The sequence below is a fragment of the Nerophis lumbriciformis genome, linkage group LG38 (genome assembly GCF_033978685.3).
Source record: "Nerophis lumbriciformis linkage group LG38, RoL_Nlum_v2.1, whole genome shotgun sequence".
NCBI classification, from domain to species: Eukaryota; Metazoa; Chordata; class Actinopteri; order Syngnathiformes; family Syngnathidae; genus Nerophis; species Nerophis lumbriciformis.
Window position 1 is genome coordinate 11,143,690 of NC_084585.2, and position 13,026 is coordinate 11,156,715.

Genomic DNA, 13,026 nt, shown 5'->3' on the forward strand with positions numbered 1-13,026 from the left:
GCACCTGACAGTTTTGGCCGTTTTGACATCTTGTGTTTATTGTTTGATGTGGTGACGTTACGGGAAGGGAGGGGCGCACCGTGCGGGGGGGGGGGGTTGGGGCGTAATGTTGTAACAAATAATATTTCTATTAAATAGGCTTTACTTTGCATTTTAATTAACGTGGGATTATTTTTTGCATTTAGAAATAATAGTGCCAACTTTTTTTTGCCGAAAGAGGCGATTTCAGCCACTTGAATGACGGCGAAATCATTAAAGGCTCACAATTTTTAATTCATCCACAAGTAAAGCACAAGTAAAGAAAACTTGGATTATTTCACTTTATGTACTTTTTTATGCCGAAAGAGGCGATTTCAGCCACTTGAATGACGGCGAAATCATTAAATGCTCACAATTTTTAATTCATCCACAAGTAAAGCACAATTAAAGAAAACTTGGATTATTTCACTTTATGTACTTTTTTATGCCGAAAGAGGCGATTTAAAAGAGGCTATTTCAGCCAACAGCCGAGTTAGATATACTTTTCGAGACGAGTGATGCAATCGAGTGACGTAAGCGCGCTCCCGCGTCAGGGGGTGCATATTATGGCAGGGGTGCGTTTTCCGGCACAACACCGGCCCTGGTCAAGAGCTACAATATTGTAGCGTCCAGAAGAAGTGCACACAAAGTCTGACGCTCTTTTTAAACTTTTATTGAGCAACCTATGCTAACACAGCTCAATTTATATCGTTCCTTCCACATGCACGTCGGTCCTCGTCCCTCCTTTCCGCAACAACGAACGCTTCCTCCCTCTCCGCCAATCACCTTTACAGGCGTGGTACGTTCATGATAATGGGAACTCTGAATATCACTCACTCAGGAACACATCATCAACCCCAGCAGGTCGTTACACTATCTACACCAGAGGAATAACAACGTCTGGGTAAAATTTGGACGCTTGTTATTTTTCATCTTCATTTTTGATTTACTAAATAAATATTTTAAAAAAAAAAACTTTCTTAACATTTCGTTGGAATGAAAAAAAATGAGGTGGCGACTTGTCCAGGGTGTACCCTGACTTCCGCCCAAAATGCAGGTGGGATAGGTTCCCCCGCCCCGAGAGGAACAAGCGGTAAAATGAGTGAATGAATGTAAAAAAACAACAACATGTCGTTATCAGCTTTTGTCCTGGTCGCTCCTACATGCAATTCTCTCACCAGGCGCGAGAGGGCACTAATTTAATTTGAAAGTTGTGTATGCCCTCTTTTTTCTTTTCCGGAAAACAACTTTCCAGTCGAAACATTTTCCTCCACATAATACACATCAGGTAAGACAGAGCGACACGTTGGATTCAAACGCATCTAATATGGGCTTTAAAGAGTTTAGGAGCAACAAAACGTACTAACAAGTATATATTCTACACCGGTTAGAAGTTTAAAGTAAGTCACTCACCTGGTCACATCATTAGGGACACATGGACACGCTCTAATACGAGAGCTTTTTTTCAGTATTCAACCACTAAAATGGCTGAATACTGAATACTTAAAATTATAATCGATATATATCTTATATTTTCCGGTGAAAGTATACATATAAAGATTGTTGGGTTTTCCTCTTTCTTCATTCATCTTCAATGAATACTCGCAGTTGTATATATATGAAAGATGATGGTTTATTTTAAGGATGGTTCAGTACAATGCCTCACAGCACCGGGAAACAAAACATCGGTAACTGTGGAAAATAGAAGACAACTCCATCGAACTTTTCTGTGTATGTCTCACACATCAGGTAAGACAGAGCGACACGTTGGATTCAAACGCATCTAATATGGGCTTTAAAGAGTTTAGGAACAACAAAACGTACTAACAAGTATATATTCTACACCGGTTAGAAGTTTAAAGTAAGTCACTCACCTGGTCACATCATTAGGGACACATGGACACGCTCTAATACGAGAGCTTTTTTCAGTATTCAACCACTAAAATGGCTGAATACTGAATACTTAAAATTGAAGTGAACCGGAAGAGATCACGTGACGATAGCGCAGATGAACCTGCACTACCGTATATAACCTATTGGAGGCGCATAACAACAACAGCAAGCCTTTCTTCTCATGATACACAGTAGAGATGCGCGGATAGGCAATTTATTTCATCCGCAACCGCGTCAGAAAGTCGTCAACCATCCGCCATCCACACGATGTAACGTTTGATCAGAACTGCACCCGCCCGCCATCCGCCCGTTGTTATATATCTAATATTAATAAAAAAAATAAAAAAAAGGGTGAAAACTACGCGAATTGCACCTTGTGCAGACAAGATTTTTCGATCGGACACGGAGGAATTAGCGATGTAAAAGACCACGTTGGGACAAAAAAACACAAGTCTAATGCCGTTGCTAGCGATACAAGTGGAAAACTTTCAACGTTTTTCGTCGCCCAAACAGATTCTTTGGATGTGATAAATGCCGAAGTTTTATTTACGGAGGCAATAATTGAGCATGGACTTCCAATCGCACTGGCTGATCACATGGGACAGTTAATAATGTAATGCAACCTTTAAAAATCATTACGCGGTGATCGCGATCCCAAAAATAAACTTTTCTTGCATGATAATGTCCAGAAAAATTTGCTTTATATTACTATAGAGTCCTTTTAACGAATCAGTTTGATGGTTTATCACAAACCTTAAATGAAATTCCATGGCCACCGTCCTGCGTCGGGCCCTTCTCGCGGATCGCCTCAGCTACGGCTCCCGGTGGGGCCCTCTCGGGGGAAGGGGCCTCGGTCCCGGACCCCGGCGAGGCGTCCCTTCTCCGCTCCGTAAAAGTGTCCATCTCTTTTCTTTTTTTTTCTTCTGTTGTGGCATATGCAGCAGGTGCCTGCTCGTTTTTCGTATGTGGGTAACAACATTTAACTATGTATATATATTTCCGAATTGGTTTAACTGCCACCCGCAAAAAAAATAAAAAAAATATCTAATTAATCCGCCCGACCCGACCCGCGAGCGGATAAAATCTTATTGTTTTTAATTTCATCCGCCCGATCCGCGGATAATCCGCGGACTCCGCGGTTGTGTCCGCAAACCGCGCATCTCTAATACACAGCAACAGCATTAATAACAATGAGATCACATTTACTCAACACCCCCCCCTTGATCTCATAACCATGAAACAGTGAAACACATTAGTTTCCAAAAAAAAAATAATTTCAATTTGTCAATCTTGGCTCTTGTAGTAGGTTTTGTTAAGATGTCTGCAACCATGTCTTCTGTAGGACAGTAGACTAATGAAATTTTCCCTTCAGTGAGTGCCTCACGAATGAAATGATATTTAACATCAATATGTTTGGACCTCTGTCTATTAACTGGATTTTTGCTCAACAAAAGAGCCCCTTGATTGTCTCCATGAATTGTTGTACAATTGTACAAACATTTGTCCATGCCACTCAACAGTTGGGTGATATAAATACTTTCTCGTGTAGTGTTGGATAAGGCAATATATTCAGCTTCACAAGTTGACAATGCAACTGTTGGTTGTTTCTTTGATTTCCAGGATATAGCTGGACCTTGTTTTGTTAGACCGAAACAATATCCACTAGTGCTGCGTCGGTCTTCCATTGATGATGCCCAGTCTGAATCGCTAAATGCAATCAGGTTGAGGCCTTCTGTTATGATCCGCTGCCCGGATCATATTTCTGTTTGGGTTTTCTGTTAGTCTTGGACTCATTTTGTTCCTGTCTGTGCACCTTTGAGTTGGTTACCATAGTTACCTATTAATTCCACCTGCCGCTTGTGTTTCTGACGCGCACCTGTTGTAATCACAGACGCTATTTAAGCCCACCTTTGTTCATCACTCGTTCTGCTTTCTTTGTTTTTGCATCACGCGACTGCCACGTAAGTTCGTTCTTGTTTCCTAGCCTCAGCTAAGTTCCATAGTTTGTGCTAAGTGTTAGCCTTAGCTTCCAGTGCGTTCGGCACCTCTTCCTGTCGGTTTGTTTTCTGTTTTGTACCAGTTTTGTGTTTTTTTATTATTAAATCAAGTTATTACCTGCAAGTCCTGTCCGGATTCGTCCCTTGCATCTTGGGAGAACAAACCCCCGCATCACCATGCGCACCGAACGTGACAGAAAGAAAGCAGCACCTCGTACTCCCGCATCGGACGGCAAGGAGTCTTCGCCTCGTCTTCAAGACGCGTCGCTCCCGAAAACTGAAAACTCCTCTTCCGGACAACAGCACGCCAAGAGCAGCCCAGTCTTCCCCTCTGATGTTTGGTAAATCCATTGAAGTTTGTGCCAAACAATTTTCCAACTGGGCTGTGAGCCAGAGGGAGACCCGCGCTGTTGACATTACGCTGCATACTTGTGATGACGTCATCCCGCCCACTAGTGATGACGTCAGAGACCAAGATTTTTTTTTTGATTCTGTTTACTCCCTCTGTCAGCCCCCCACTAAGGACTTTGTTTCTAGAAGTAATCCTTATGAGAATTTTTTTTCTAAATTTAGATTTTTTTCAATCTCAGTCTCCTGTTTTCCAAGCCCCGTCTCTAGTGACTTTAGTTCCGCCCCCAGTGACTAATGCAACCAGAAATGGACTTGTTGGACAAGTGAGAGGGGAGAAGTCTACCCCCCTCCTGACCTCCCTCCACCCACCACTGAAGACGATTCCAGACCACAGGGAGCGCGTCTGGTATCCGCTTCTTGAGGGGGGGGGCTAGTGCTGGGAGCTGTGCTGCTGGGGTAGCACAGCTGCGCCCAGCCAAGCCACAACCTCCAGCCAGGCCACCTCTGCCTAAGTCACGGCTAGCACCTGCCCCTAGGCTGGTTTCCGCACCAGCACCTGCCCCTAGGCTGGTTTCCGCACCAGCACCTGCCCCTAGGCTGGTTTACGCACCAGCACCTGCCCCTAGGCTGTTTTCCGCACCAGCACCTGCCTCTAGGCTGGTTTCCGCACCAGCACCTGCCCCCAGGCTAGCTCTAAGGCAAGCTCTGGTACCCTCTCCGGTACCCGCTCCCAGGCGAGCTCCGGTACCCGCTCCCAGGCGAGCTCCGGTACCCGCTCCCAGGCAAGCTCCGGTACCCGCTCCCAGGCGAGCTCCGGTACCCGCTTCCACGGCGACGACTGCTCCTGCTTCCACGGCGACGACTGCTCCTGCTTCCACGGCGACGACTGCTCCTGCTTCCACGGCGACGACTGCTCCTGCTTCCACGGCAGCGACGTCTGCTGCTCCTGCTTCCACGGCGGCGACGTCTGCTGCTCCTGCTTCCACGGCGGCGACGTCTGCTGCTCCTGCTTCCACGGCGGCGACGTCTGCTCCTCCTGCTTCCACGGCGGCGACGTCTGCTCCTCCTGCTTCCACGGCGGCGACGTCTGCTCCTCCTGCTTCCACGGCGGCGACGTCTGCTCCTCCTGCTTCCACGGCGGCGACGTCTGCTCCTCCTGCTTCCACAACGGCGACGTCTGCTCCTCCTGCTTCCACGGCGGCGACGTCGGCTCCTCCTGCTTCCACGGCGGCGACGTCTGCTCCTCCTGCTTCCACGGCGGCGACGTCTGCTCCTCCTGCTTCCACGGCGGCGACGTCGTCTCCTCCTGCTTCCACGGCGGCGACGTTGACTCCTGCTGCGGCCTCGCCTACCTCGATGACGATGCCTGCCGCTTCTACGCCGACGTCTGCTCCTTCCTCGTCTCCGGCGGGCCTTCCCACGGCGCCGCCACCCTCCTCGTCGCCAGCGTTGTTGCCTCCACGACCTCGGGCTGGCCAGCTGCGCAAACAGCCATCAGACACCGGCATGCAGCCCTCTCAGGGGTTAATTCTTGTATGCCCACGAATTGGGCGTAAGACTCAAAGACTGCTGAAGTTCTGGCGTCACTCCCGCCCACCTCGTCAGCCACGAATGTGGCCTTTCCGTGGTCGTCCGCCTCGCCTGCGGCAGCGGCGTTCCATTTGCCGCCACCACCTGACTCGTCCCCGGTGGATTCGGGGACACGTGGCCTGGCAACCCTCCGCCAAGACCTCCCTCCGCCCTCCCTTGACTCTTGAACTGTTGTGTAGTTGGTGGGTTTTAGTTTTTCCAGGGGACATCTGGGATCTGTCCCTTAAGGGGGGGGTACTGTTATGATCCGCTGCCCGGATCATATTTCTGTTTGGGTTTTCTGTTAGTCTTGGACTCATTTTGTTCCTGTCTGTGCACCTTTGAGTTGGTTACCATAGTTACCTATTAATTCCACCTGCCGCTTGTGTTTCTGACGCGCACCTGTTGTAATCACAGACGCTATTTAAGCCCACCTTTGTTCATCACTCGTTCTGCTTTCTTTGTTTTTGCATCACGCGACTGCCACGTAAGTTCGTTCTTGTTTCCTAGACTCAGCTAAGTTCCATAGTTTGTGCTAAGTGTTAGCCTTAGCTTCCAGTGCGTTCGGCACCTCTTCCTGTCGGTTTGTTTTCTGTTTTGTACCAGTTTTGTGTTTTTTTTATTATTAAATCAAGTTATTACCTGCAAGTCCTGTCCGGATTCGTCCCTTGCATCTTGGGAGAACAAACCCCCGCATCACCATGCGCACCGAACGTGACACCTTCCTCACTTTTCTTGAAACTTAGTTCAAAGTCATGTGTACCCTTGAGATACCTTAGCACATGTTTGGCAGAAACTAGATCCTGTGCTGTTGGCTTTGCCAATGTTTGTGATAACCTACCACCAATCCAGCTGATATCTGGTCTGGTGCAGGTCATGGCATAGATCAAACTACCAATGATTTCACGGTATTCTCTGGGGTTTACCACCTCGGTAGTGTCACACTCATTTTCATTTGTAGTGCTCAGTTCTACTTTCTGTTCAGAAGGAGTGCTTCTAGGTTTGCATTCTGACATGCCAAATCTTTCAAGCATCTTTTGTATGTACATTTTTTGATCCATTTTGATTTCATTCTGTTTCTGTTCAAAATGAATACCCAGGAAATAAGATATCTTACCCAGGTCTTTCATGTTGAATTTGGCTTTCATTGTTTCTTTGAATTGCTCAAGTGCTTCTTTGCTACTTGCAGCAATGATCAGGTCGTCCACCCAGATGATAACAATGACTGTTTCATTTTCTGTTTGTTTTCGGTAGACACAATGATCAGATAGGTTTCTTTTGAAATTGTTTTGCTCTAAATGGTCATTTAGAAGTTTGTACCAATTTCTTCCTGATTGTTTTAGGCCATAGATTGATTTCTTCAACCTAAATACTAGTTTTTCACCTGTGTCCGATGTTTTCTGAAAACCTTCTGGTTGTTCTAGGTATATCTCTTCATCAATGGGGGCATGTAAATATGCCGTTTTCACATCCATCTGGTGGACGGTGAGGTCATTTTGGACAGCTATTTGCATCAATGCACGCACAGAAGTAATGTCTGCGGTTGGTGCAAATGTTTCTTGATAATCTATACCTTCAGTTTGACTGTATCCTTTGGCAACATATCTAGCTTTGAAAAGCTGTCCTTTCTCTGTGTTTTCTTTGAGGGCATAAACCCACTTTCCACCTACTGTATTTTTCCCTTTTGGTAATGTTGTTAGTTCAAATGTGTCATTTTCTTTGAGAGATGCCAACTCGTCTTTCATGGCTTTTTCCCAGCTGGCTGCCTCTGATGACATCAGGGTGTCTTTATACGTCTGTGGGACTCCACACATTGCCCTGCAACAGTGATCAATAACGTCATGGCTTTCATTAATATCATCAATGTTTGTTACATATTCCTCTAAGTATTTTGGAGGAACAATTCTCTCTCTCTTTGGGTAACGACCTCTTTGTTCTGTTCTAGTCTCTGTGTTAGTTGTGGCATCATCTAACACCACATCCTCTTCTACTTCTAGAGTTTGTGTTTGTTTATCAACATCATTTTGAGCTACAGTTTGATTTTCGATGCTCACTAATTTTTCTGATACAGTGTCAGGTAGTTTGGTTTCATTGCTTTCGCAATCTGGGATTTCCAAGTCATACGCATTTGTTTGTGTCTCTTTTTCTGCAGTGTTCTTTTTGGTGAATTTTACCAGTCTGTGTTTTGACACCTTTCTTGACTGTGGATCATAGACCAAGTATGCTGGACTATTTTTACTATAGCCCACAAATACTCCTTTCTCACACCTTGGTTCAAGTTTCTTGTGACTGTGAGTGTATGCGTAACACTCCGAGCCAAACACCCACATTTTTGAAATGTTGGGCTTCTTTCTAGTTAGCATGAAATAAGGTGTGTTCTTTGTTCTGTCATTGTAACATCTGTTCCGAATGTGGGCGGCACTTTGAACAGCATAAGGCCATAATGTTTTTGGTAACTCTTTTTCTAGTAGCATACACCTTGCCATTTCAAACAGTGTTCGCCACTGTCTTTCAGCTGTACCGTTTTGATGAGGAGAATAAGGTGACGAGGTTTCATGTCTGATACCTTTCTCTCTCAAAAGTGTTTGAAAATCGTTTCCAGTGAACTCAGTTCCATTATCTGAGCGCATACATTTTACGTTGCCATATGGGGAAACGTCTGCAATGAACTTCTCTGTCGCAAAGGGTAGTTTCACTCTTATTTTTCAAGAAGTAAACAAATACTGCCCCTGAATAATCATCAGTAAATGAGACTGAATATTTATGCCCATGTAATCCAATGGGGTCAATGGGACCGGCCAGGTCAGTGTGCACCAGCTCTAGGGGTGCACTAGCTTTGACATCAGGTAATTTGTTCCTAGTGTTAGTGAATTTTCCTTGTGTACAAATGTCACATTCTATCTTTGCATCTCCTGTAACTGTCATGCCTGTCACAACATTTTGAAGCTTCAACACATCATTCACATTGCAGTGCCCCAAGATCTCGTGCCATGTTTTCACATCACAACATAGATTCACTTTGTCTTTTGACACAATGTCATGCACAGAGTCATCATACAGTTTTTGATGGTTTACCGTTTTGAGGTAGTACAGTCTCTCGTGTACTTCTATCTTGAAGGTGTTTCCTTCTTTCGTGATGAGCCGGTTTTGTCCTTCTCCGAAGATCACTTGAGCTCCATTAGTCGTGGCTGCTTTCACCGACATGAAGTCTTGTGGGTAGGTTGGGATGAACAAGGCGTTCTTCAGTGTGACGGGGACGCTTCTCCCCTCTGTGTTGCGTAGAAGAACCACTGCATCGCCTCTCTTCAGCGCCACGTTGTTCTTCCTTGTTCCATCGGCCAACTCCATGTAGTGTTTGTTTGGGTTAAAAGTCTCATCAAATCGTGTGAATTTGCTCTTCTCAGTGATTATGTGTGACGTCGCCCCACAGTCCACCATCAGTCCATTTTGTTTGATGCCGTCTGGAAGCACCAAATGACTGGCTTGGAACACAAAGGAGGTGCCAATTTCCTTTGAATCTTCTTCTTTCTCCATAGTTTGTTTAGCAGAGTCAGGCTTGGTTTTTCTTCTGCACGTCGCGTCTGTATGTGTTGTGCTTCGGTGGTAGTTGCACCACTTTGGTGTTGTTTTGTGGGGACAATTTTTCGCGAAATGTCCACGATTCCCACATCCATAACAGGTCGCTGACGCTATGTCCACTTTCATTACGTTGTCTGATTTTGGTTTGTGTTCAAATTTCTCTGTCTCTTCGTAGCTTCGTAGTTTGCTCTTGAACTCCACAAAAGTCACTTCATCGTTGCTCTGTGTCATGTGAATGACGAATGGTTTGTATGGTTCCGGTAGGCCCCGCAGAACCATAGCAATGCTCAACTCATCGCTTATTACTTGCTTTGTATTTCTTAAAGAAGTCACTATCTTTTCGGCTCTACTGATGTAGTCTATAATAGTTTCTTCTGAGTCTTTCTTCAGGGAACACAATTCGTTGTACAGGGAAATAATTCTTGGCTTACCATCACTGGCATAATGGCGCTGTAAAATTTGTAGTGCTTTGCGACCATCGTCAGCAGCGTCTCTCATTACCAACGACAGACTTGTGTCGTCTAGGAACTGGATTAGCTCTGCAAAGCATTCTGCATTCTTCTCTGGGTCAACCTCACCAGAGGAAAGTATTGTGTCCTTTAAACGTTCAAGTCTCATGTGACCAAGAAATTTTACTTCCCAAAGTTCGTAGTTGTCCTCGTCTCCATCGAAGATCAGGCGCTGCCATCTTCCTCCCGTTGCACGTCTGGGCCCATAACCTGTTGGGTTTCCTCTTTCTTCATTCATCTTCAATGAATACTCCAGTTGTATATATATGAAAGATGATGGTTTATTTTAAGGATGGTTCAGTACAATGCCTCACAGCACTGGGAAACAAAACATCGGTAACTGTGGAAAATAGAAGACAACTCCATCGAACTTTTCTGTGTATGTCTCACATTCTCTCGCGCGAAGTGAACCGGAAGAGATCACGTGACGATAGCGCGGATGAACCTGCACTACCGTATATAACCTATTGGAGGCGCATAACAACAACAGCAAGCCTTTCTTCTCATGATACACAGCAACAGCATTAATAACAATGAGATCACATTTACTCAACAAAGATATTCATTTTTGAGCGATATTCAGTGAAATTGAAGTGAATGACAACTGTAGGCCTACTGTAAACACTTTTATTAACCCAGTTAGTCAAGATGGGTATTAACAGCACAGAAAATAAACTGTTTAAGTAGTACAGAATTACATAACATAAATAAAATAGAAAATTATTATTTCTACGTAAAATAAATAACATAGCTGTGCAAATAATACAAAATGTATCAAACTCAGATAAAAAAAATATACATTTACAGGCAGGCACTTTGGGATTTCCTTTCATACTTGCCAACCTTGAGACCTCCGAATTCGGGAGATTGGGGGGAGGAGTATATTTATAGCTAGAATTCACTGAAATTAAAGTATTTCTTATATATATATATATATATATATATATATATATATATATATATATATATATATATATATATATATATATGTATATATATGTATATGTATATATGTATATATATATATGTATATATATATAGTACAGTACACAGTAATAAAAACACAGTTGTTCTACTAACTGTACTGTACTTGCTGCTTACTTTAAAAAAAACAAAAAACAAAACACTTACCTTTCACTATTTGAGTAGCCTTTGTTCTGCCATTTGAGTACTGGCGAGCGATCTCACGGATTTGTTGAAAACCTCCGCAAATGAGAACGGGATGTTGCTTGCAGCTATCAGCATAGCCGTCTTTGTCTCGGCATATGCTACACCCTCGGGTTTTCATTTAGCAAGGTGGCCCATAATACTGCGTTGCCGCCGCCTTGTGCTTCTCTGACTGTTCATGAGTGACTATATCAATTCAGCCACCGTGTTATGGGTTATAGATAAACCTATGGATAACAGAGACATATATAATAGTCTCCTTTTCAGGTGAGAGGACGCTAAAGGCAGTGCCTTTAAGGCACGCCCCCAAAATTGTTTGTCCGGCTGGAAATTTTGGACATTACTACTTGCCGTAGTTTTGAAGCAATGCATGATGGGAATCCGGATGTTGTTTGTCAGTGTATTAACGTGCCGGCTGGTATAAACACACGCTGAGAAATAGCTCCGTGCCTGCCTACTTTATGGGTTATAGATAAACCTATGGATAACGGAGACATATATAATAGTCTCCTTTTCAGGTGAGTGACGACCCAATATAGTTGTCCGGCTGGAAATAGGGAGAAATTCGGGAGAATGGTTGTCCCGGGAGATTTTCGGGAGCGGCACTGAAATTCGGGAGGGTTGGCAAGTATGTTTCCTTTCCTGGTTCGATGATCCGCCCTATCTTGCCTCTGATTGGCCTGTCCCTAACCAATCGTGACTCATCATAGTAAACAACCAACCAATCATGGATGTTCTTATACATGCAAGCACGTCTTGGGGGGGGGGAGAGAACAAGGAACACAACAAATAAGCAGCGTTTGGTCATTTTAACGTGAAATAAATTATATCGATATTACGATATTTTCTTAATTCATATCTTGTTTAAAAATATATCGATATATCTTACAAACTCGATACATATCGACCAGCCCTAATCCTTAAAAAATGGTTCCCGCGCGCGGCACCCTGCTGCCCACTGCTCCCCTCATCTCCCAGGGGGTGAACAAGGGGATGGGTCAAATGCAGAGGACAAATTTCACTACATCTAGTGTGTGTGTGACAATCATTGGTACTTTAACTTAACTTAACTTATGTGTAAGTGTAAAGGTACAAGTCATGTTATCATCCTGCGGTGTACATTCACTGTAGCCATATTGTACTTACGGTACCAGCCAGGACAGAGAGACGATTGTCTGGTTCTTGTTTCTTTTGTTTCCGTCCTGCTGCAAAACAACAAAGTTGTGTGTTCAGGATGTGTGAGGTGAAGGTGTGCGAGGGAAGCGTCCACGTGGAAGGCTGCGAATCGCCGCTCTTCTACAGACAAAGTCGACCTTCCTCGGGGGAAACCAAGATGTACGTCTTACTTCTTCACGGCATCCGCTTCTCCTCGCAGAACTGGCAGGACATCGGCACTATGCACACTTTGGCCAAATCTGGCTGCTGCGCGGTGGCCTTGGACCTCCCGGGTGAGCGTCTTTTCACAATAAAACATCCTGGCTTTGAGCGAGCAGAATTTAAAAAACATTTTTTTCCTGGAAAGGATTCGGACACTCCAAGTCAGCAAAGGCTCCGGCAGAAGTGGGAGAGTTGGCTCCGGCGTCCTTCCTGGTGGACGTTTGTAAACGCCTTGGACTGAGCCCGGTGGTGGTCATCAGCCCCTCGCTCAGCGGCATGTACTCCCTTCCCTTCCTCATTCAACACCAGAACCTTTTACGGGCCTACGTCCCTGTGGCACCAATCTGCACCCACAAGATCACCCCTGAACAGTACCGCAGTGTCAAGGTCAGGATCATAGCGTCTTTGTTTCATAGAATTATTTTTGGGAAAAATCATAATTTTCCTCAAACTATTTTTAATTTTGTAGTCAAGAATAACAAACCAAACAAATGGGCTACACTGTATAAATAACAAAATAAAAAATAATAAAATACAATAATGATTATATTATAATATAATATGCT

General features: G+C 44.5%; 1 protein-coding gene across 7 annotated transcripts in view; it reads left to right on the plus strand.

Moving 5' to 3' along the window:
* The first annotated feature begins 871 nt into the window (after positions 1–871).
* The window catches only part of abhd14b (abhydrolase domain containing 14B), a 52,891-nt gene continuing 40,736 nt past the window's right edge, over positions 872–13,026 (plus strand). For 3 of the 7 annotated variants that reach the window (XR_009811819.2, XM_061932356.1, XM_061932355.1), the window contains exons 1-3: positions 1,205–1,306; positions 12,317–12,531; positions 12,606–12,847. Coding sequence is in view for 6 of the 7 variants with exons in the window: in XM_061932356.1 (XP_061788340.1) it covers positions 1,236–1,306; positions 12,317–12,531; positions 12,606–12,847 (528 nt within the window). In the remaining variant the exon portion in view is untranslated. Of the gene's footprint in view, positions 923–1,204; positions 1,307–1,785; positions 1,880–6,006; positions 6,032–6,303; positions 6,316–12,316; positions 12,532–12,605; positions 12,848–13,026 lie in introns of those variants that run through there. The other 4 variants (XM_061932359.1, XM_061932358.2, XM_061932361.1 and 1 more) reach the window with 4 other exon arrangements.